Consider the following 26,797-nt stretch of genomic DNA (forward strand, 5'->3'; position numbering starts at 1 on the left):
AGAAAGAAGAGTGAAGAAAGGAAAGAAGAGTTGAAGAAGGAAAGAAGAAAAGAAAGAAAAGTGAAAGAGGGAAAGAAGAAAGGAAAGAAGAGTGAAAGAAGGAAAGAAGAGTGGAAGAAGGAAAGAAGAAAGGAAAGAAGAGTGGAAGAAGGAAAGAAGAAAGGAAGAAAGAAAGAAGAAAGGAGAGAAGAGTGAACAAGAGTGGCTCTGGATAAAGACAGTAAAGAGAGAGTGAAGAGGGGAAATATTGAAAGAAGGAGAGAAAATGGAGTGAAGCATTTATTTTAGTGGTGGTTAAGAGTGCCAAATGTGGGTGTAGCTACAGCCATTAGTAAAGTTCGCTAGCAGTTCGCTAACTATTAGCGCTCTAGCTTAGCCAGGAGAGTTTAGCTCTGATAAGGCACAGCGATTGTGGCAATAAATGGCATCTGGAGACAAAACACATATATGTCATCACAGGACATGTACGTTACTCAAACAGCGGTTATCAACCGATTTATTTTAGTGGTGGGTAAGAGTGTCAATGTGGGCTAACTAGGTGTAGCTAAAGTCCTTAGAAAAGTTAGCTAGCAGCATGCTAACTATTAGCACACTAGCTTAGTCAGGAGAGTTTAGCTCTGATAAGGCACAGCAATTGTTCACGATTGTAGTAACGTGCTGCATTTCACTTAACATGTCAGTCACTCCCAGGCTCTGAACACAAAATCAACATCTCCATGGATAGTGGTGCAGGAAAATACAAAGTGTTGATTGTACAATCGGGAGTTAGCTGCTACTTGTCTCTTCTAATTTGCAGCCAACCATTTATAGCTAACCATTTATTCCGCCGATCTAAATCTTTTGGTATACAATTATATTGTTTATTTGGGTTATTTTCGCGACTAGTGTAGCATCCATCAGCACAACATATGCCGGGCATTTTTTACTTTCTGTGGGTTTGGACCGACTGTGTCTATGTTGTGAATGGCACTCAGCTAGACTTTCGGTCACAAAGATGGCGGCGCTTAGACACAGTGACGTCACTTGGGATCTATGAATAGAGGGCATTTCATGCACTGTAATAAGAAGCCTAGGAATAACAATACAGGGCATTTCATGCACTGTAATAATTGAATGAATTGTTCCCCTTAAATTCATTGGGCACTGGCATAGAGGAACATATCAAGGGGACCACCTCCAATGCAGAAAGACATAGAGTCTGCACTCCATCAAGAGTTCAATATAGGAAGCCCTGGTAAGATTCAGAGAACAAGAGTAAGTCAGCAAGAGAAAAAGGTCTTAACTTTACTCACCACTACAGCGATCATGGAATCGTCTGGCTTCCATTCAGACTGTTGATAAAATCCAAACCGGGTGGCTGCCTTTACAGACTCGATGTAGCTCACTATTAGGACACTAGGCTGTGAGAGATACAGGGTGGGAGACAACAGGGTGGGTGGGTGAGTGATACCCACAGCATAAGGCAGATTACAATGTTTCCTGGCCAACACACACAGGGTCACTATCCAAAACCAATGGTGCTGAAACTGTTGCTGCCCATCACTGAAAAGTTACTCTCTAGAGAAAAGTTGGATTCAAAGCTGCATTTAACCTAGAGAATATAGTTGAGACACCTACAGGTTATTTTTGAGAAAATGAGTTAGTACACCAATCCATATATACATTGTAGTACTGCATACTACAGCTGCTGTTGAACATGACTAAGTTTGGATTGAAATATCACCAAATTCTGAGGTATATAATTCCAAAATTAAAATATGATATTGCAAAAAGTGGTACAGTGATTACAACTCAAAACAAGAGTGAATACCAACAGAAGAATATTGCAGGGGATTTTGGCAAAGAAATGTGGGCCGCTACCCACACGGTTAGCTGTGTTGCTCATTCCACGAATGCACAATCCTTACAAGTTGTACCTCGTTGTAAAGGTGACTAATCAGGCTTTCCAATGATATACAATACCAATTGGTATTATTAAAGGGGAGGGATAATCGACTGAAGAAACGCTTCCGAACTTTTTTTTAGGATTTTGGCAAAAAAAATGTGGCCCGCTACCCACACGGTTAGCTGTGTTGCTCATTCCACGAATGCACGATCCTTACAAGTTGTACCTCATTGTAAAGGTGACTAATCAGGCTTTCCAACGATATACAATACCAATTGGTATTAATAAAGGGGAGGGATAATCGACTGAAGAAACGTTTCCGAACTTTTTTTGAGGAGTTTAAAAAAAAGAAAATTACATCTCATTAGTACAATAAAAAAAAATTATAATAATCTGGTTAACCTCCAGGTTATTGCATGTCACATTTATCAAGGGTTTCAAAATTCCAAAGGAAACCAAAAATACACCCAAAGAAAGAAAACACTTGACTGTCTCTTGATAGCTTGTGCATTGACCGTCTTTGAAGGGTCTGTCTGGTACCGTAAATAAAAACTATATAAACTACATAGAACCGGGAGGAATGTGTGTTCTTGAATTAAATACATACAGTATACATCAAATAAAGTCTGCTCTTCTGGAAGCTATATATATATATATATTCCACTCAAACCATATCCTAGTAAAATCTTTTTGGCGAAGTTTGAGATAATATGTCAGTCTCTCCATTTTGTATATTTCATAAACTATATCAATCCCATCATTGATCAGTGGGGCCTGTTGCTTCAGCCATTTACGTGTTATGGCCTTTTTACATGCAGCTAATAAGATGGACATGAGCTTCCTGTCTGGCATTTATCTCTTGTGGAAAGTTACCCAAGTATAGAGTGTCAAATCTGAAGAGAATATTATTTCGGAAAACCTTCTGTAAAGTCTGATGTACACTTTTCCAGAATGGGATTAACACTGGGCAGGACCAGAAAATGTGATAGTGATTCGCTTTATCTGTTTGACATTGTCTCCAGCCGTCTGAATCAGTAGTGTAATGGCACTTTTGTTGAGGGTTTATGAAGAAACGAACCAGATTCTTCCAACAGATTTCCCTCCAGCTCAGAGAACTAGTGGTTTTCCATTGTGTTTGACAAATACCATACCAATCGTCCTGGCAGACAACATAATTTGTCTCACTATCCCATTTTTCCTTGATATACAAGGACTCTTGTGATTTTCTATGTGAGAAACAGTTGTATATCTTGGATATGATTTTATAGTTGCCCAGAATTGTATGCAGATATGAAGATTTTCATCATTCCACTCTCTAAATTTGACATATCTATGTCTTTCTTCAGTGTGTCAAAGCAATGTCGGATTTTCTAGGAATCTGTAAAAATCTTGCTGTTCAAGATCATATTCCTCCCTCAACGTCTGGAAGTCTTCAGTGAACCCTTTCGTATCAGTGTACAGTAAGCAGTGATTCCTTTTTGCCCTTGTCTTGAATCTATCATCAATTAAATTAGGGGGGAAATCACTATTAAAGGAGCACCATTTTAATAGTTTTGCAATTTTTTGTATGTTGCACAATTTCTGTGTTTGCTTCCAAATTTTAAGATAGACCAATGAATGGATTTGCCTTGTCCAACAGATGTTTGGTTAGTGCACCATCTGAGATAATTGCCTGAAGAGGGATCCTTGACATTGTCATTTCAAGGTCCTTCCACCTGGCAGAGTATTCATGATTACACCAACATATGAGAGGCCTTAGTTGAGCTGCATAGTAATATTCTAACAGGCATGGAAGCCCCATTCCTCCATATTCCTTTATAAGCTGCAAAGTTTTATATTTAATCCTAGGCTTTTTGCCATTCCATATGTACCTGTATATAAGCTTGTCCCATTCTGCAAATTGCTGAGTTGTCACCTCCGCAGGAAATATTTGAAAGAGGTAAAGTAACCTTGGCAAGATATTCATTTTGATTGATTCAACTCTAGAACTTAAATTGAGGAATGGAATGACTTGCCATCTTCTTATATCTGTCTTTATTTTGGAGTTCAGGGGCCCAAAGTTGATGTTCGACAAGGTTGTTAGGTCTTTTGGTATGTACACACCCAAGTATTCTATTGAATCTGCATCCCATTTTAGTTGGTATCGTTGAGCAATATCCCTAGTGGGCTCATAGTTGAAGGTGATGATCTGTGTTTTGGATATGTTAAGCCTATAGCCAGACATCTGGCCATATTCCTCCATACAGCACACCAAATTAGGTAGAGATTGTGTGGGTTGTTGTTCTAGGTAGACCAAAATGTCATCAGCAAACAATGCCAGCTTTTGTTCCTCTGCAAGACTTGAAATTCCTTTAATATTAGGATTTTGGTGGATCCATTGACTTAGGGGTTCAATAAAGATGGCAAATAAGAGGGGGGATACGGCACACCCCTGCCTGCATCCTCGCTTAAGGGAAAAAGAGTCAGTGAGGTCTCCACTCACTTTTATTCTAGCTGTTGGGTTGTTATATAAGGTTTGAATAATCTAGGCTAATCAGGGCTGACCCTACTTGGGAATTTGGATTCTGAGATGGGTGATGTGTGAGGGAGATGTGCCAGAAGTTATTCCAATTGTCAACAGCTATAGCGAGATATGCTTGGTGGAAGACGGCAGTGTGAAGTAAACCGGCAGTGTGAAGAGGTGAAAAAAGGAGAAACAAAGTTAATTTCAGAACTGGACCCAGTGTCTGTATTCAACACATCACATATCTCTCAATCAAATTTACATATTTTTTAGGGGGCAATTTTTGCCCCCCACTTACTGAAATCCAGGGGCATTTCACAAAAATTGGGGGCACTTTTAGAAACTTGTGAAAAACATTTAACCTTTGTTCAAAATAATAAACACACTTATTTAGGCTTAAAGCAGCAATACGGAATTCTGTTCCAAAACTAGTACGCTAACTACCTAAAAGGCATGAAAAAACCTTGTAACCACCACCAACAGCCCAGCTGACACTAATAGAAGCTTGCCAACACACTAACTGGTGTCTTTTTGCAGTATACCTGGCATGTCATGCATGTGAAAGCTTTTCTTCCATTTTTGCAGGGTTTTCCAGCCCGTTACAAAGAACTATATAGGGCATATCTTGGATGGCTAGTGGGAAAGACACAGGTCTCGATCTGTCCTTCACATGACCATATGCGATCAAAATTAATTAGAGGATGGTACCAAAACTAGTTGCCTATGGAACCATACCTCAAAAAGTGTCAAATTGTTGCATACTGTTACTTTAAAGTATATGAACAATTGTCATCAAATGGCAATAATAAGACTATTAGGCATTAGTCTACAAATTCAAAGTGTTTTCTTAGATTTTTTTAACAAAAACCAAACAGACAACATAAATACGACAATCATATTCACGTTTATTCTTATTTCTTTGTGGTTATGAGTTGTTATTACTACATTTCATTATTCAACTATTAACAATCGTTTTTTTCTTTCTTTTTTTATAATAATAAGACATTATGTTTACGGATTTTTGTGTTACCTTTAATCATGTTGTACCTACCATAGTAGGCCTACAGGAAATACAGTTAAGACTAGTAAGCTAGCTTGCAAGCAAGCCTTTGTAGCTAACGCACTATCAAAGATAGCTAACGTTAGCTAACTAACATTAAACTAGCTTAACCGAACTAAATAATTTCTAAAAATATTATAACCAGTATCATTCACCGTAGGCGATGGCGTGTTGCTTGGCGCCTGGTGACGAAAGGCCATGTATTTCTGTATGTTTTCGCTCCCCTTGATGAAGTCAGCAGAAAAATTTGCCTGTGCTGGATTTACAACGACTTGGGCAACTCGTTGTCCACAAGTCCGACATGCCTTGAAAAAAAAAAAAATCAGATATTTTTCTCGTCGTCATCGTCATCCTCCACCCCAGGCCAATCTAACTTAGATTTTTTGACAGGCGCTGGGTGTGTGAATTTTTTCTTTTAGAACCTGAGATGGTGACAGAGACTGCGCTGATCCTCATTTCTCCTCACTCTCGCAGGCACAGGTCTGATTAGGAAGCGCTCCAAATATTTTTTGTTAGAACGTTCGGTTCTTCACGCAACAATCAGTCAAGGCGAAAATCTAAAACATTTAATGGCAACTGACCGGGTCATATAGGCTACGATGTTTAAAACGTTCATCAAATTATTATTACACAAAATTATGGGGGCATTTTTTGCCCCTCTCCTAGTCATTTTAGGGGCAAAACTATATTTCTTAGGGGCAGTTTTGCCCTTCGCCCTCGTGTATTTCCGACGGTGCTCTCAATCCTATTAAAACCTCTAAATTTAACATTTTAAAGTGAATCCGTTATGACACAGGGAGCCAGTGTAACTGAATCAGCAGGGGTGTGACATGCTCAGTGGACTTTGAACATGCAATAATCTCTGCTGCAGAGTTCTAGATGTTGAAGTTTGTGAACACATATGTTGGGGATGCCTGCCAGGATCACAATGCAGTAGCTAATGCGTGATGTGGGTGAGTGCTGCGTTAAAAGCAGGGTGTACTCTAGAGATGGTTTGCAGATCGAGAAGGAAATCTGGGATATACTATTTATAAGAAAGGAGAAAGAGGGTGCTGTCCAAGATGACACCAAAGCTCCTTAACTGATTGGAGCAGGGTATGGTACAGCCGTCTATGGAGAGGGTGAAAGTGTTCATCTTAGTAAGAGCTAATTTAGAGCTAACCACAAGTAGCTCAGTTTTATCGCCGTTTAGTTTCAAATACATTTCAGTCATCCATAAGATGACGTCATGAAGACCTGGCAATAATCATACTGGGATGAAGAGAGGCAGTGGGATTTGTAGGTATGTAGGGGGCGACAATGGTTCAGGAGGATGATTAATAGGACAGGCCCCAAAACTGAGCCCTGGGGAACCCCCTTGGTCAGCAAGGGCAGTATTGCCAACATTGTGGTGTGCCAATCTGTACTCAATGGTTCCAAAATTAGTATTTTCCCCAGTAAATTAGTATTTTTCCTTAAGTGAAATCTGTACTACGTTAATGGGCGCCATGGGCAAAATTTTGATATGAACTCGTAAAAGAAACAATATTTTGGCATTCAGCCTACAAACGTAGACTTATTTGTAGTCTGTAAGATCACTTTTTGAGAGGGTCTCTTTTCTTCATCACGTGAATTTGGCTGTGTCATAGTGTATTTTGGCAAACTTTTTATAATGTGGTGGAAGTATGTCATATTTTATAAGCTTCTGTACACAAAATGCAACCCTTATAAAATCAAATCAAGGCTGAACAGGTGACTTTCTCAGTCAGGGTCATGCCACTGGACTGGTTCTCAAACCCCATTGACAGCCAGTGTTGGGTATCGTTACTTTTGAAAGTAATCCGTTAGGTTACTTTGTTACTATCAATTTAAAGTAATCTGTTACGTTACTACGTTACCTATAAATAAAAGAAACGCGTTAGAGTACTCGTGCGTTACCAACAATTAAAATGCGTTTGGGGTGCGTGCGTGTCCGCCTAGCGCAACAACAACACACATCCTCCTTTAGATGCGCCAACAGTGCTGACTGTTTATGAATCAATCATGAACCTATAGCAGGGGTCTTCAACAGGGGGTCCGCGGAGGTACTGCAGGGGGGTCGCGAAATCTTTGGTTGATAAGACAATTTTTTTTTATATTTAAAAAAAAAACTAAAAAAATATTCAACCAATTTTTTTTTTCACAAATTAAATATCTTCCGAACCAGAATTGTATTTACTCCCTTTAAATTTTAATTGACATAAATCCAACATATTGTAGCGAACGTATAAATTGATCGAGAAGACGTTATCTTTCAGTCCAATCCAGGGGTCTTCAACGTTTTTCAGGCCAGGGACCCCCAAACTGATGGCGAGATGAGCAGGGACCCCCTACTATATAAATTGCATAACATTTTGTTTATAATATACTGGGCCTAGTGCCAAATTAACATAGCTACCCTGTTATTGTGTATTCAATACTAAGCCTTTCAAATAATACAAAGGTTAATATATTCATTAACATTTTTATTTTTTAACATTGAATTTAACCTAACATTTTTTAACATTTAACAAAGGTACAGGGTGGCCGTGCCACTGCCATTTATAAACATACATCTTGCAAACAACTCTGAGCTAACAATTAATAACAACTTATTAAAATAATTCACAGATATGTATGTTTTTTTTTCATCATACATAAAAAAGGGACAGTGAATCCTCAAGCATCTGTCGATGGTACACATCCTCCCACATTAGTGAGATGTATCTTCTTTTCAATAACCAGACCCTCCAGGATTTCGCGATGTCGCGATCGCGCCAATTCACGCGAATTCAACGATTACCCGCGAATTCAGCGGGACGTAGCAATTTTAACACATCACCGCAATTTTCGCGCAAATTTGACAAATCATTGTCGTCTCCCACAACTTTCTCCTGCCCTGCAGACATGGTGCAGACACTAGCAGAGTACTAATCCGTTGTACACAATGAGAATGGCTACACCAGGCATGGAAATTAAACACAGTTTTATGTGTAGGCTGAGATATTCAGAACATTTTATTCAGTCTTACTTGTGGTCCTTTTGTAATTCCAACAGGTGCACTTCGTTGTGGATAAGTAAATCCTATGTACTGTTCCCCCTACGTGTTTAGCATAACTAGCTATGTTTCTAGATAACAGTCTAACAGCTGTTGCCATTCCCACGAGACGAACATTTGAATGATGTCAAAGTAAAAGTCCTGTGTTCGTTTCCATAACAACAATACAAACAATATACATTTTCAGACCTCAATAAGCAGAGGGCAGAACAGCCTATTATGCTACATTTTTGAAGTACTGGTAATCTTTTGTTTGGCATGTTGGTAAGGTTATTTAGAGGACCATTTCTCAACGGTTTGGTTCTTTAGAGAATGTTTGTTTATTAATTATTTATTTTTCAACAAATAACTCAATTATAATTACAAAGAGGGAAATAAGCAACTTTTTATCGCAACTTTCACTTGCATCCGCAATTTCATCGCAACGAACACCTAAAAACACCGCAATTTTCACCGCAACTTTTGGGAAAAGCCCCCGCGAAATCAGTAATTTTCGGCCGCAACTATCACAAAAAAGGCCCGCGAAATCCTGGGGGGACTGAATAACTCCTGACTGACACGATCCAACGGATGACGGAGGAGGAGTCTGGTGCATGGAGTTGTGTTGACAACATAGATGTTATAGTGAGATTGACAGGTCAACAAACCAATCACACCGCTAGCAAGTTGTTAAGATTGTAGGTAGTAGCATGCTAACATTAGCTAGGGGGCTCATACACCTCGCAAATCCTCTCAGACTTATTTTTCAGTTACAATTAACGTTTTTTGAACTTGTACAGTGTCTTTTTCTCTTTATTATTTTTTTTAAATCTAAGCAAAAAATTGTCAAACTAACAATTTATAGGTACAAACAAGACCAGCTATGGAGTTTGGTCCGCTTTTATTTTTGATCTTCGCGCTCTTTAGACTTGAGCAGAAACGCGATCTGATTGGCTAGTGCCTGTGCTGTCGTATTTGCATGAAAGGTGTTGTGAGTGAACCGGTGCCCAGCTTGAGAAGGCTCCTGTGTGTAGCTGAATGTATGGATTGGACTGAAAGATAACGTCTTCTCGATCAATTTATACGTTCGCTACAATATGTTGGATTTATGTCAATTAAAATTTAAAGGGAGTAAATACAATTCTGGTTCGGAAGATATTTAATTTGTGAAAAAAAAAATTGGTTGAATATTTTTTTAGTTTTTTTTTTAAATATAAAAAAAAATTGTCTTATCAACCAAAGATTTCGCGACCCCCCTGCAGTACCTCCGCGGACCCCCTGGGGGTCGCGGACCCCCTGTTGAAGACCCCTGGTCCAATCCATACATTCAGCTACACACAGGAGCCTTCTCAAGCTGGGCACCGGTTCACTCACAACACCTTTCATGCAAATACGACAGCACAGGCACTAGCCAATCAGATCGCGTTTCTGCTCAAGTCTAAAGAGCGCGAAGATCAAAAATAAAAGCGGACCAAACTCCATAGCTGGTCTTGTTTGTACCTATAAATTGTTAGTTTGACAATTTTTTGCTTAGATTTAAAAAAAATAATAAAGAGAAAAAGACACTGTACAAGTTCAAAAAACGTTAATTGTAACTGAAAAATAAGTCTGAGAGGATTTGCGAGGTGTATGAGCCCCCTAGCTAATGTTAGCATGCTACTACCTACAATCTTAACAACTTGCTAGCGGTGTGATTGGTTTGTTGACCTGTCAATCTCACTATAACATCTATGTTGTCAACACAACTCCATGCACCAGACTCCTCCTCCGTCATCCGTTGGATCGTGTCAGTCAGGAGTTATTCAGTCCCCCCAGGATTTCGCGGGCCTTTTTTGTGATAGTTGCGGCCGAAAATTACTGATTTCGCGGGGGCTTTTCCCAAAAGTTGCGGTGAAAATTGCGGTGTTTTTAGGTGTTCGTTGCGATGAAATTGCGGATGCAAGTGAAAGTTGCGATAAAAAGTTGCTTATTTCCCTCTTTGTAATTATAATTGAGTTATTTGTTGAAAAATAAATAATTAATAAACAAACATTCTCTAAAGAACCAAACCGTTGAGAAATGGTCCTCTAAATAACCTTACCAACATGCCAAACAAAAGATTACCAGTACTTCAAAAATGTAGCATAATAGGCTGTTCTGCCCTCTGCTTATTGAGGTCTGAAAATGTATATTGTTTGTATTGTTGTTATGGAAACGAACACAGGACTTTTACTTTGACATCATTCAAATGTTCGTCTCGTGGGAATGGCAACAGCTGTTAGACTGTTATCTAGAAACATAGCTAGTTATGCTAAACACGTAGGGGGAACAGTACATAGGATTTACTTATCCACAACGAAGTGCACCTGTTGGAATTACAAAAGGACCACAAGTAAGACTGAATAAAATGTTCTGAATATCTCAGCCTACACATAAAACTGTGTTTAATTTCCATGCCTGGTGTAGCCATTCTCATTGTGTACAACGGATTAGTACTCTGCTAGTGTCTGCACCATGTCTGCAGGGCAGGAGAAAGTTGTGGGAGACGACAATGATTTGTCAAATTTGCGCGAAAATTGCGGTGATGTGTTAAAATTGCTACGTCCCGCTGAATTCGCGGGTAATCGTTGAATTCGCGTGAATTGGCGCGATCGCGACATCGCGAAATCCTGGAGGGTCTGGTTATTGAAAAGAAGATACATCTCACTAATGTGGGAGGATGTGTACCATCGACAGATGCTTGAGGATTCACTGTCCCTTTTTTATGTATGATGAAAAAAAAACATACATATCTGTGAATTATTTTAATAAGTTGTTATTAATTGTTAGCTCAGAGTTGTTTGCAAGATGTATGTTTATAAATGGCAGTGGCACGGCCACCCTGTACCTTTGTTAAATGTTAAAAAATGTTAGGTTAAATTCAATGTTAAAAAATAAAAATGTTAATGAATATATTAACCTTTGTATTATTTGAAAGGCTTAGTATTGAATACACAATAACAGGGTAGCTATGTTAATTTGGCACTAGGCCCAGTATATTATAAACAAAATGTTATGCAATTTATATAGTAGGGGGTCCCTGCTCATCTCGCCATCAGTTTGGGGGTCCCTGGCCTGAAAAACGTTGAAGACCCCTGACCTATAGCATAATGACAGGAAAGACAGTCATCATATTGCACGTTTTATTTAACAGGCATTCATCCTTTGATCATTTGAACAGCTTCCATGAATAACATACTCCGGTAACAGGCAGTTATTTTAACAGAATGTTAACCGTATTGGCTGCGCACAAAAGAACAGTGCGTCACACAGGCGCCTAACAAAGTGCTTAACAGGTAGGCACGCAACCTTTTAAAATTGGAAATTTAACTCTGGCTAACCGTATGCGTTGCACAAAAGAACAGTGCATGGCACTAAAAAAAACATTGAACTGAAAATGTTCGTGTGACCCTATAGCCCTACATTCATAACAATCACGTAGGCTACCTTTAGCCTATTCATCATCACCAAAGTAATGGTTGAAACGTAGGAGAAGAAGGTGCTCAAAACGTTTGTCTGATAGTCGATTTCTTTTGGGAGTGAGAACAAGACTCCCGAGGCTGAACAGCCTCTCCACAGGAGCACTGGAGAGTGTTGGGGTGTTGAAGCGTAAAAATAACGCCTTGATTGTGGGGAACTTGTTTAATGTGTCGATCTCGACTTCTGACTTAAGATAACCAGCAATTTCGGTCTCCACCGAATTTGAGTCCTCTTTGTCGTCTGTAAATGAAAAAAAGTCGGACTCGTCTTCTCCTCCGCTGACAGGTGCGGGTGGCAGCTCCTCTGGCAGTGGATGACCCTGGGCACGACACTCGGCAGCGAGCATGCACTTCGCTGCGTCTTTTTTGGCCTCATCCCTTAACCAGCGCAGTTTGAATTTAGGAATTGTCACTGCAGCCAGCAGAACCTCTTTGCTATCCAGCGTGGATGCAAAACGTGTCTTTATGGCCTGCAAGATATTGAAATTAATTAATTGGAAACCTGTAAATCGATGTTCATTAAAGGTCATCACCATATAATACGCCTTATTGTTTCTGCATCATGTTGGTTTTAAGCCTTTTTTTTCTCTGTATTTCTTGATTTCTACGTATTTGTTATGACATCATTTTTAGTTGTAGCCCAAGTCATCCCTTTCCATTTTTCTCTTGGGTTAGGCTATAAGATTATTATTATTATTATTATTATTATTATTATAAGGCCTATTACGAAGAAGAAGAAGAAAAACGAAGTTACCTTGACTATGACATCGGGCAGGCCAGATGTCATCCGGGAGAGGTTGGCCTTTAGATCCAGTGTTTTCGTCATCAGGGCCTCCAGTGTGGGCAGGGTAGTCCCGTAAAAACAGTTATCCTCCCCTTGAAGTATATCTAGGGCCATGTTTGACGACTATGCAGTACTCTTTAACAAAGTGGTACTCCTTGTCAGTGATGCACCTCATGCCGAGCTGCGTGCATAAGCTTTGTAGGTCAGTGATGGTGATGTCTGTGATCCTACACAAAGCTTCGTAGAAGGAGTTCCACCTTGTTGATGTGGGAACCAGCAGCTTCCTCCTGCTGAATTTTTCCACGATTTCTGATGCTACTGCTGACCTGCTTGCTTTGGTCCAGAGTGCCGAACATTTAGCAGTGGCACTCCTGTACACTGCTCATGTGTCACTGTTGGAAGACAACCATTTCTCTATTTCGGTGGATATGAGATTCAGCGTGTGTGAGGCGCATCTGTGATGCGGAGGGAGACTGATCATGTCATTGGCATCACCATCAGAGCCGGACAGCACATTGTTCAGATCTTCAAATGTAACACTGTCACTCCTGTCTTCATCCTCTTCTTCTGAGTCTGAGGCCGTTTTGTGAAACACCTGGAATGCCTTGACGAAGTTAGATCCATTGTCAGTGACCGTGGCTGTCACTTTCCCACCGAAGCCATATAACATATGGATTTGTTCAATCTCCCCGGCAATTACATCATATGTGTGCCTTCCTCTCACTCGCCTACACGCGATCGCAGCTTTCCCTTGCTTCAGAGTGGAGGGCTGAATCCAATGTGCAGTCATCCCCATGAAGCTCTTGTTATTAGCTGTCCATAAGTCCACTGTGGTAGAGATGTATTCCAGGCTATCGAATTGTTCTCTCAGTTCTTTCTCCATATCTCCATAACATTTGTCTAAGTAATTGGCAAAGGTTTTTCGATCCGTCATCGCTCCCTCTGTCTTGCTTGTCGTTGGTATTTTATTGATTATTCTACGAAAAGATGGAGACTCAACAGTAGAAATAGGGAGCATCTCCTCAACTACGTAACCAGCCACAAGCTTGTGGATTTCACTGGCGGACACCATTTTAGCCACAGCCGAGCTAGCACTAAAACTAAGACGCTGTTGCTTAGCAGCCAGAGCACCACCACTGTCCTCCATTCCCTCGGCAGGACGTCCGACCAACTTGGTGGAGGGGTGTTTTGAGGAGAGATGTTTTTTTTAAATTCGAGGTTGAGTTTTTGGCAGTTGACAGAAGTTTTCCACCTACACACAGATTGCATTTGACCACTATGTTCTTCTTGTCCTTTTCGCTCTGTAACTCAAAATAATGCGAGTACCTCCAGGAATCTAAGGCTGTCTTCTCGGCCATCTTGCCGCGGTACAAACACACGTAGCTTACACACACAGGTGCACACGCGCACACACACACACACACACACACACACAGAGAGAGAGAGAGAGAGAGAGAGATGCAAGCAGCAGCATCTGACTAAATGCAGAAAACCCGGGACTTTACTTTCCTTATCGAGGGAAATTCTTAAAGTAACGGAGTAACGAGTGCTTATTTTGGAAATTAACGAGTTATTGATTACTGAATTCGTAAAACTAACGCGTTAGGTTACTCGTTACTGAAAAAACCGAATAAGAGTACTCTAACGCGTTAGTTGTAACGCGTTACACCCAACACTGTTGACAGCAGACTCGTATTCCCATGGACTTGGGTGCTGGCTGTTTTTTGTTTGATGGAAGACATGTGTGTCTTAACATCATAGAGTCCACTATGGGCAATGCTAAATGTGGACCGAAATACTGTATAGTGCAAAAGGCATGACTGGTAGACACAGGACTTTAACTAATATAAGTGTATTCCTTGGTTTAACTCTGGGAGAAAGTCTGTTTCCTAGGAAATGGCTTCTTCTATCTTTCCCAGCCATTATTTTAGATTATAGAGTTTGCATGCTATATTTAAACTTGAAATGAGAAAAAATTGAGAAATTGTTCGTCCACAACAGAAAGATTGAGCTAAATGATAAGACTCAGTAAGGCAAATTGAGCGAAGTAAGAAAGGAGCTCGATTAGATGGAATACCGTCACGTGGAAATTACTGCTCGACAACGACCACAAGAGCAGTGACAGCGGTGCTCGTGTCAGTTTGTTGCCACGGGAATAACAACAAATGCGGTCTGTTCCAACTTCAGTCTTTTGTCTTTTCATTTAGCTCACTCTTTTGACAGAAATATACCTTGATTCGAATGGAAATTCTGCGTTAACCATTCGTATTTGTATTAGAAAAATATATATCGCTCGAGTCGAAAAAGTTTTATTCTTGATCATTAGTTTAATGATAGGGCCAATAGTTTTCCGCGAAAACGGAAAACGGACGGAATACGCGGAATGGACCATCTGAAACGGAATGGACCACTGAAAACGGAATTGCAACTTTTCAAACGGAAACATAATTTTGTGCATCAAAATCGCCCAAAACCCCCTGTATTTTATCCTGTAAGACTGAATTTCTTTCAAATAAACACAACAACGATCGCAACAATGAACAAACATTAATTAAAGAACAAAAGCAGTCAGAAAATGTCACGTCTGCGCTGAACTCTGCTCCGGCCACGCCCCCCTTTTCACCGGTAGTCACAGTCACGTTCATTTGCTCATCTTCCCAATCGCATTAAAAACAAAAAATGTTAAGTCTTCTGTTGTGTTGATGGCTGGCAAACAACAATCTAAGAAGGGCACGTATTATTCACTGAGTTACCAAAGCAGTCTCATTTATGGGGACTAATTAGCACTGCATTGCTACACAATAACAATTACACAACTAATATTACTAGATACATATAATAGTGGACATTACACTAGGCAACATGGATCTCATTCATATCTCATCCAGTCGAAATCTTAACAGGATTGAACCCATCTTTATTACAGCGTATCAACATAAGAACAGAACATAGCTAAATCTCCGCTTAGCATCATGCTAATCACTACTAATAGCACGAGCAGGTAGCCCAAAATTTGGTATTAATACACGATCTATCACAGTAGCAACTTCATGAAAACCCTTACTTTCATTAAGTATGCACATAATGCCTCACATACAGGTCGAACAATGATGATTTAAGCATTGGAAATGTATAAGGCACAGTATGGTCAACTACTTTGCGACAAACTGAACTCGACAGTATCTTAACTGAGGGTGCTGCACGCACGGAAACAGCGTTGCTAGGCAACATCACTATCAACAGAGTTTTTCATACAGTTAACGTGCGGAAAGGCATTATACGGCTGTTTTTATTTTTTTGACGCGGAATCACGGAATTACCAAAAACGTGACACGGAATTTGCTTTTTTTTGACGCGGAAAACTATTGGCCCTATAATGATTGGGTTCCATATTACTAAGCAGTAGTTGATTAAAAAAGAAAACATCGCAGAAACTTACCCAAATCTGTTGGTGACGGCCATTTGTAAACTAAGAGCAGATGCAACAAGGTAACTTTATCCATCAACGTCAAAAGTAAATAGTCTTCAAAACGAAACACATTCCCAATCGCCTGTGCGCACTTAAATAGATAACAATGAACCGAACTCCCCTATTGGTTTCCATGTCGCTGCAGCTATAATATCGACCAATCAGCACAAACGTATCACGTCGGTCAATTTAAACAAAAATGGCGCCCTCCGCGTTAGTAAGCAGGAGGCCAAATCATGACACATTTTTGCTTATTTCTCGAGTTACCGCAAATATTCTATTCAATAAATAATATTGCAAGTTGACCCTAAATTCGTATGAATGAGTCATTATATTCGTATCGCTGTATTTCCACCACATTTTCGTATTAGTACGGATCAATTCGTACGAGTTGGCATCACTGCAAGGGGGTTCCCCAGGGCTCAGTTTTGGGGCCAGCTCTCTGACTTGCAGCTCATTATTTGGACAAACTGTCCTGTCAATGAGGTAGGATGTGAATCACTGATGTAAACCGTCACAGACTCCAATGTCGGCTATCTGTTCTAGGAGAAGCTTATAAGAAATGTCAAGGTGAGGTGTCAAAAGCTGCACTGTGGTCAAGGAGGATGAGTATGGAAAGCAGTTCAGCATCAGCAACTCAACCAAGGCAGTTTCTGTGCTGAATGTTATGGCTCAAAAAGATAGTTGTTTTTTGATAGGTGATCCTGGAGCTGAGATGCCACTATCCTCTCAAGAACTTTTGATATAAATGCTCCATAAATAAAACATATGAATGATACAATGATAGTGATGCTACATGACACCACAAGTTTAGCTGCCAATAAGTGAAAATAAGTCCGTGCCATTTTTAAGGTTATGATGCTTAGGAAGCTAGATGCTGGGAAGCTAGATAACCTTTATAACAGATGTGTGACAATCACGCGTAGTGACATCGCATCGTTACAGGATGGTGCACTGGGATGTGAAACTTCCATCAACAAACTTGTCGCCTGTCCTATTTATCATCCTCCTGTGGGTGGGGATGTCAACACAGTAATAAGATTGTATTGTGTTTCACTACAGTAACAGTTCCTCTACTAATTATATGAATGTCAAGTTTCCATAATATCCCCTTTCAGCATCAGTTCATCTTCATACGCCATTCGTTGAGCTAAAAAGGGATGCATTAACTAGTGCATTCAAACCAACATCACTGTTATTGAGCTATTGCCAATAATATTTTATTGTACTGTTGCTGTGTGGAGTGGGACATAACACACTTTGAAGTCAGCTTTCCATTGAGTTATATGCTGTTGTGGTTGCAGTATGTATGATGCCTTTAAAAAAAAAAGCATAAAATTTGATTAAATCACGATATAATATACAGATTGTCCATCCCTAGTTAGGGTTGGACGATATTGGATTAAACCATCTTGGTATTTTTAAACTGACAGTATCGACTACTATACAGCTCCTCAGAAAGTTGCAAAAAGTTCCATTGATTTCAATCGTCCACCCCACGTTCAGAGGTCTGATATTTTTTTTATATTGACTGCTGCCATTGGCAACGGGTTCTGTGCTTCTAATCACATCTTTCATATAATTTCACAAGTAGTCCATTCACTAAAAGTAATGGAAATGCACTGCATCTTGAAATCAGCAAGTAATATGGTTTCTATGCAACATCTAAAGTTCTATTTGCTTGGAGGAATGTCTTTTATCAGTTTGACAAGTTGCCATAAAAAGGGCAGGATAATGTATAGGTCACCGGTCAGTATCGGAAAATAAATCCCTTCAGGAACCAAAATCAGGTATTTTGTTTTTTTTAACAATGTATTTATTGATTTTCAGAAACATTTCCCAATTTTCAGCTTTGCCCAACACATGGTCGTCTGATGGTTAGACGGAGTCCTGGAGAGGCCTACAAGCCACAGAGTCTTGCACCTACTGTGAAATTGGACTCATCAGAGAAGACGAACTAGAAGACTCTCCAGTCCGCTTTGGTTCAATCTTTATGGTCTTTTACAAACCTCAGCCAGGCAAAGTACAACGTTGTCCTGGAAGAAAAACTTGCTTCCTTTTGCTCTGACAATGTTCCCCAACTCTGAGAAGTGTTTTTTCCAGCAGGGCAATGCTCCATGCCACACAGCCAGGCCAGTAAAGGTGTGGATGGAGTACCACCAGATCAGGACCCTGTCATGGCCAGCCCAATTTCGAGACCTGAATCCCATAAAAAACCTCTGAAATGTGATCAATAGGAAGATGGATGGTCACAAGCCATGAAAAGAAGCCGAGCTGCTTGAATTCTTGCGCCAGGAGTAGCATAAAGTCACCCAACGGCAATGTGAAAGACTGGTGGAGAGCATGCCAAGACACATGAAAGTTGTGATTTTAAATCAAGGTTATTCCACCAAATACTGATTTCTGAACTCTTCCTAAGTTAAAGCATTAGTATTGTGTAGTTTAAAAATGAATATGAGCTTGTTTTCTTTGCATTATTCGAGATCTGAAGACACTGCATCTTTTTTGCTATTTTGACCAATTGTCATTTTTCTGCAAATAGCCTAAATGATCTAAATGACAATATTTTTATTTGAAATTTGGTAGGAATGTTGCCAGTAGGTTATAGAATAAAACAAAAATGCACATTTTACTTTAACACATACCAATAAATAGTAAAACCAGAGAAACTGATAATTTTGAAGTGGTCTCTTAATTTTTTCCGCGGCTGTATAAATAACAGCTCACCTTTATCTTTTTAACCAGATTTGTAAACAGGTCGCGATCAACAGGCTCAATAGGTACAATAGGCTACCTTGGTTAAAAATCGAATTACGGTAGAGTCATGCTAGCATTGCGCTAAATAATTAGGCAGCTAACATTAATAAGTGGTGTTTACATAAAGTCACTTATTGTATATGGCATAAACATTATCCTAAAACACCTTCACTAGTTGTTTTAAGCAGACTTATGAGCAATTCATCACGTATGCAATGCACGTCAGCGAATATGTTCTAAATAGTATGTTTCAAGTAGACTACAGCTGAACTCTCGTTCTGTTTTGATCAATAGTAATCGAGTTGATAAGTCTGATCTATACGCAACTGTGAGGTGCGCGAATGGACAGAGCCAATCACTTAATTACTCAACCTGCGGATGCATCCTGACTTCATCAGTCGGCGGTTTCAATATTCATGGCTTTCAATTTATTAAAATATCTGCTATGTTGAGAACTTACACAGGTGTAGGCTATTACTTGATTTGTCTACGCGTTTAAACGAGTACCAGTAGAACGCGGGGCCTCGGGAAGGCAGACAACAGCATTGGTTTTGAAAGCTCAACTCGTTTGTGTTGCATCTCGAATATAATAATATTAATATTATTATTGATAAACCGGTGCGGTTGAAAACTGTCGTTCCACTGCGAGGGCCAGCCCGACGTACACGAATACACCTGTACAAATGCACATTCAATTTCCACTCAAAATACTGTCAAAAGTTTAAGTATTGATTTCCAACGCAGCCTCCATTGGTGAAAATAATGGTATGTAGGTTTGTATAATAAACATGAATAGTAATAATAAATAAACTTGACTTTCATAATTCGTGTGTTCCATTTCTGACCACTGGTTAGTTCTAGATTCTATTGATATAGATTTCAGTAGTTTGCATATACGAGGTAAACCTTGATCTTGAATCTTTGAACCATGATAGCACCATGGGGCTTGGACTATTGTCAATATATTAGCCTATCTATTTTAATTAAAAGTGGAAGCAAAATGCTAACCTCAAGCATAGCCTCCATTATTTCTGAAATAAAAAAAAAAAAAAAAAAACATTGATTTCTGCTGATAGGAAACACAGACTGTGCGCGCGTAGCACGCAAAAAAAAAATTTTGGGAGCACCGAAGAGCCATTTTGACCCAGGAAAAACCCTGAATGTACATAGTCAGATAGTTGTCCTACTCCCCCAGAGCCTGTTCTTGCTGAAGCAAGTTACCAACATTAGTATTATGCTTTAAGAAGTGCCTAAAAGGTCCCCACATATTATCAAAAACTTTTTGTTTACGTCTTACAATATACATTATCTTTTCCATTGACATGTTTGAGGCCATTTCTTTAACCCACATACCAATTCTTAGGCCATCAACACTTTTCCAATTAAGAGCTATTGTACGTTTAGCTTGTAATATACACATATCTATGAATCTGACTTCTTTGCTTTGTAGAAGTGGTATGATAGGATATAAACCAAGAATAAAAAGCTTGAGATTCAATGGTAATTTCTTTGATACAATTTGATCAATCATATTAACAACATCTTGCCAGAAGGTTTTCACTTTCCCACATTCCCATACAGTGAAACAGTGTCCCCCTTGCCTCACCACACTTAATACAGGTATCAGGAATATTATCATTAAACTTATGCAATTTCACAGGAGTTATATATGTACGCATCAGCCATATATACTGTAGAAGTTTTAGGTTGCTGCTGACTGACTGCCTCTGTGCCTCTTCACATGCCTCACTCCATTCTTCTAAAGATATTTCCTCCTCTATATCTTCATTCCATAATCTCTGTTTTGATTCTGATAATTCAATACATCCAGACACAAGCAAGTCATACAGAGTTGAAATTAAACCTTTATCATAGCAATGTCTAGTGACTGCTACTTCTAATGAAGAAATGGTCGGTATATCTAATGAATGGTTTTGAGATGAAGATATAAAACTCCTAAGCTGACGATATCTGAAAAAGTTATTATTTGGAATGTCATATTTGGTAGATATTTCTGCAAAAGACATAAATACTTCATCCTCCTCCCTGTACATGTCTTGCACCTTCCTTAACCCCTTTGCAGCCCATAATTTAAATCCGCTATCTTTAGCCCTGGTTCAAAGTTGGCATTGCCCCAAATAGGACTGAAGCGTGAATTGGACGCATTTATATTCAAATATTTGCAAAACGTCGAACCAAACATCAATCATATTCAATATAATAGGGTTGTCTGTATTTTTTTTCAGATATTTACGGCCTGCTGAGTACAAGTACAGATGCAATGGTAAACTCGGTTTAACAGAACAGGATTCCAAATCAATCCAGGCAGGGGGATTTTCAGAAGAGAAGTAAAACATGATCGACCTCAATTGAGCTGCCCAGAAAATCAGGTATTTTCAGTCGGACATTTCGATTTTATTCTGAATTCTGTCTACAGACTTTAGACTTCCCTTTGAAGTTTGGCTAGAATAAACTACACATTTGTGATGATAAACTGCATAGGAATAGCCTAGTGGATAACGTAATGGCAGGCAACTGATTTACTTGAGACGCAACACTAAACCAGATGAAGGGGCTTTATGGTAAGGACACAGTTGTTTTGACATCGAATCACCCTGCCACGAAGATCATAATATGTTTGGTTACATGCCAAACCGATAAAAGACATTCCACCATAATATGTATTTTTATGTGATTTTTTGTTTCATGGCTTCTGCTGAGAAAAAAAAGGAGCTAGTGTTTCTCTGTGTATTTGTGTACACGCAAACAACTTGTAAAGTAAACAGAAAATCATGTATGTGTGTGAGAACAGTATGTTTGTCAGGATGTTTCAGATCGGAATAAGTTACTGATAAGGCTCTCCTATGAAAACAATGCTGCTCTGTCATGCAATCTTGCTAGCCATTTTATCTCCCTAACTTCACTAGTATGTTAACAAATTAAGATATTAAAGAGATATTATTTAAGTGTTCTACACTAGCCATTCAAGCAAAAAGGACACTTTATAGGGTTTTATCTTAACATAATATTAATTTTTTCATGGCATAAAATTAAACACACAGGTGTAGTGGTACCTACATAATGGGTACCTGTATGCCAGTGTATTTATCCAAAACCCTACTGCAAATCTCACCATTAAGTCACAAATCTATCTTTGTACAATAAAGATAGTAAACACCATCAAACATGAACATAGAAATCAATAAAAACAGGTCACCATAACTCAGTGGTCTGACTATTCAACCTCTAAACTGAATTGCATGTTCAAACAAGACATATTCACTGGGCATGAGTTTTGTTTTCATTCCAGTCAAGTTTATCTAAAGGTTGCATGGGAGGAAGGATAGCCCGTCATCCTAAACTGCAGCTTGAACTGCTTGAAAAATGACGTAGCCTCATTGTATAATAGTTTTATCTAGCAATACAAAAGGTAACTTTTAGTTATAGCAAAACAGTGTGTTGGATTTTCTTAGATTCTGTCAATACTGACATAAATAAGCAATGTCTAAAATTATAATTTATTTATAACTTATATGCGTTTATTTAAGTTGTTGGAGAATAATCAAATAAAGGATAAGACATTATAAAATATGTTTAGAGTTAAAACAAATTCATAATGCAAAGTTTTACTTCTTGCATGGCTGAAGAGAGGGGGGGGGCAGTGCCCCACCATCAAACTTGCTGAGGGAAAACAGGCAGGGGCAGAAGCAACAGCAAGCTATGTTGGAGAACTACCTTGGACATGCGGATGGAGTGACGGTGTGCATTATTGATTTGAGAGCACACTAATAATGCATCCTAATCTAGCTTAGATGTAAGTTTCAGCTTTCTTTACAATGATGTCATAGCTAAGGCAAAATCAGCCTACTGTTAAGCTATGACCTAGCGTTAAGCATGTTAAAATCAAATTATCTCCCTCTGGAACGAAATACTGTTTTCTGATTGGCTAATGGGGTGTACAATAAGTTCGTATAGATGGACACCTTGGACGTAGTCCCAGTAGAAAAGTTAAATAGCCGTTCCATATCAATGCTCTTGAATGGTTACCATTGACAACCAACGTAACGTTTATTTTTTGACAGCTAGGATAATTCGAACAAAGATGGCGGCCTGTTGGGAGAAGTTAGTGGGAAATGTTTTATGTATGAAGCTATCTCAGGGTTTTTCCTGGGTCAAAATGGCTCTTCGGTGCACCCCCAAAAAAATTGCGCGCTACGCGCGCACAGTCTGTGTTACCTATCACCGTATTAGCAGGCATCAAAGTCTTTTTTTTCCCTTTTCTCACATTTCATAAATAATGGAGGCTATGCTTGAGGTTATCATTTTGCTTCCACTTTAAATCAAAATAGATAGAGGCTAATATATTGACAATAGTCCAAGCCCCATGGTGCTACCATTTATGGTTCAAAGATTATCAAGGTTAACCTCATATATGCAAACTACTGAAATCTATATCAATAGAATCTAGGACTAACCAGTGGTTAGTAATGGAGCGCCATGAATATTGAAACCGTCGACTGATGAAGTCAGGTTGCATACGCAGGTTGAGTAATTAAGTGATTGGCAGCTGGCCGCTCTGTCCATTCGCGCACCTCACAGTTGCGTATAGATCAGACTTATCAACTCGATTACTATTTATCAAAACAGAACGAGGGCTCGGCTGTAACCTACTTGAAACATACTATTCAGAACATATTCGCTGACATGCATTGCATACGTGATGATATGCTTACAAATCTGCTTAAAACAAAGTGAAGGTGTTTTAGAATAATATTTATGCCATATACAATAAGTGACTATGTAAACACCACTTATTAATGTTATAGTAAACAAACCTATTAACACCCAAGCTATTAAAAAGGTGACAAACAGTTATAAACCTTGATAGATAGAAAAATCTTTAATCAATCAATTTTACATATTTCAGTAGCGGTGGGTGTGTAGATTACGACAAGTAACTTGTTTGGATTTCAACTGAAACGTGTTTTCGGTTTTATCCCGGACCCGTTGTGTAGTAGACAAACACGCAAAATTAGCTGATACACGAGGTATTGTGTATCAAGATCCAATCGTGATTTACCTGTGGTACGTGTGGTGTATGGAGATTAGAAAAACATTACCGATATGACCAAGTATGATCTCTATCAGAATCCGTAATCTCTCGTGAACATCTCCTAACTCGGTCGTCAGCTGTCGTCCCTGTGATAAGCGGGTAAACCTCAATTTAAAGAGGGAGAGAGGTATCGGTGTCGGTTGAAAACTGAATGACTCAGCTCAGTTCGTTCCATGACAGTTTGTACACACAGAAATAAATGGCTGTCTAGTACACTTAACTAACATCTTCTCTAAACTGGCAACTTGGAGAAGCCTCTGTTCAATGATTGGCTGAGGGGGTGGGAGGCGGGATCTGCTGCTGCTGTCTTAAATTCAACGTGAGGGCTCGAAACACCGTTAAACTGAATTGGATGACAGGTTTTTTTTAATCGCAGACTCTTTTTTTTGCTTTAGGCGCTCGGGATTTTTCATAGGCGCTCGGGATTACGGTTTAGGCGCGCGCCGAAATTTTCTCTATGCAGGAAAAACCCTGTATCTACACGACTTTTTATGAGTCTAAATTGACTCGGTTAATTGTTTATGTGCTCCACGAATGTTGCAGAGTATTGTAAGTCTTAACTGTCGAATATTATTTGTAGGCGGCTGCTAACGCGTAGACGAAAAACCCATTCAAACAGATAGTAGCTCACACGGCTAACTCGCCGGCTCGATTGTGAGCCTTCGACCAAAATCACCAAACTTGACCTCCCTCTTGCTCTGTCCAACTTCACCATCAACAGAAACGTGGAGTTCAACTTTAAATAGTAAAACCTTATGAACAACAACTTTGTCCGTGTGTCCGTTTACAGAGGAGAGCTCATGAGTGTCACTTTGCAGCAATGCCCGGGGAAACTAAAGGTCATATGATAAGACCAGTTCCACGCACTACTTTCTCACTACTTTCTCTAACGGGAGCACTAGGCTTCAAATCAAGAATTCATCAGGTTATTATGCATATTCAGTTTCCTAAAGATAAAGGAAATTCTAAATAATAATAATAAAAACATTTTTGGATGTTGTAAACGGGAGATAAGCGGGATAACGGCCTCCGAGCTGAACAGTTCTACAAAGATAATGGACTTTGCGGAGCAACACCACTCCGCTACGCGTTGTGGAGTTCTTTGCCCCGCAGCGTCCATTATCTTTGTAGAACTGTACAGCTCGTCGGCCGTTATCCCTTACGTATCTCACACATAGACATGATATAGCCTAGGAATCTAAATATGTTATCAGCACTCTTTTATACTCTCCTGTCTATGAATGTTGTTAATACAATGGACCCTTCCGCAAACTCCGCCCCCCTTAGCAACGGTTGCTATATCAGTCAAGCATTCACGTTTCCCAGGTTCTCAGCATTGGTATGAATGGCGTGGCAACATGTTTTCAACCGTGTCAATTTCAGCTCTACCCAAAGAAATCACAAGCATTTTTTGGAAAAACGGCAAGATCTCAGATCGAAGCAGGCAAAAGGGTCTGCAATATGCTTATAGGCTACAACCACGACATTACATGCCGTGTTTGTAGACAGACAAATGCTAAGGCTAACAGGTTCATTCCAGCTATGTTTATGTGTTCTATTATCTACACAGTCGCCGCTACGCAAACATGTAAGGTGGTAAAACTGAATCGTATTTTAAGCAAGGGTTTTCTCACGTTTTCGATGCAGTGGGCAGATTTTAGCGACATAGCTTCTTGAAACAAACGTAGATGCTTCTGTTTACGTTGCTGACATTCAGCTGATGGGGGGGTCGTCCACATTGTTTGATCCACAGCAGGCATTTCTCTCTCTGGGTCTTGGGTTTCGGGAAGGGATAAAATGTTACCCCTCCCTCCAGCCTTTTTGGATATCGGCTTTCAGAATTACACACTCCATAAGCGCAACGTTTCATTTTCTCTTCTCGAGCAGACGTCTCTCTCATTGACTTCCATTCATCAAAATGGCTTGCTTGACTGAGGTCCCGAGCTTAGTAACCGTTGCTATGCTATGATTGATCAGTTACCGTTTTGGGGAGTGGTCGCGGAAGGGTCAATTGTCCTCTTTTTTTCTGATGGTTAATTAGGATTAGGTGTCCAGGTGTCATTTATTGATTTTGCTTAATGACTTTGTAATTGAGAATATTACTAAAATAATAATAAATAATACTAAAAGGTAGTTATTGAAAGCCAACAAAATACTGGCAGGCTGAATTTATATAGGCCTATGTGTAACACGTACACTAAAGGTGACCAAATATTCACAACTCATCAAAGTGAAAGATAATAATTAGTTGTTATCACGTGAGCATAAATTAATAAATGATGGCCTCTAAATGCCCCTACGTTCATTGCCTGTTTCCACCTCTGTATCTGCCAGAGGTGAACCCAAAGGGTAGCGAAAACTACTTAGGTGAGCACCAAGAACAAAGGCACAACACCACAATCTATTTTAACAGTGGAATTCACAGGAACAAAGCACTGCTCTCTCAAGTCTAACCATTACTTACACAATAATGTTAAAACAGTCTACCACAGACAAAAAGCATTAAACACATATCTCTTAGTGCAGTAAGGTCAAGTAATCAAGAAATGTCAGGCTAGTTTCTTGAAACGGGCAAAGGTATATTGACAACATCCCAGATCATTCAGCCTTCGAAGGTGTGGGTGATTAATTGGAGATTCATTAGGGAACCTATTACTGTGACAACTGGCTTTGGGTAAAACGTTTTGATGGGAAT

General features: G+C 39.5%; 1 protein-coding gene across 2 annotated transcripts in view; it reads right to left on the reverse strand.

The window, feature by feature from the left end:
* Nucleotides 1-26,797, reverse strand: part of ric1 (RIC1 homolog, RAB6A GEF complex partner 1) — a 90,000-nt gene that overhangs the window by 62,069 nt on the left and 1,134 nt on the right. For both annotated transcript variants that reach the window (XM_080847427.1, XM_080847426.1), the window contains exon 2: nt 1,293-1,400. In XM_080847427.1, coding sequence (XP_080703553.1) covers nt 1,293-1,400 — 108 coding nt within the window. The remainder of the gene's footprint in view (nt 1-1,292; nt 1,401-26,797) is intronic.

This window comes from Sprattus sprattus, assembly GCF_963457725.1.
Source record: "Sprattus sprattus genome assembly, chromosome: 11".
NCBI classification, from domain to species: domain Eukaryota; kingdom Metazoa; phylum Chordata; class Actinopteri; order Clupeiformes; family Clupeidae; genus Sprattus; species Sprattus sprattus.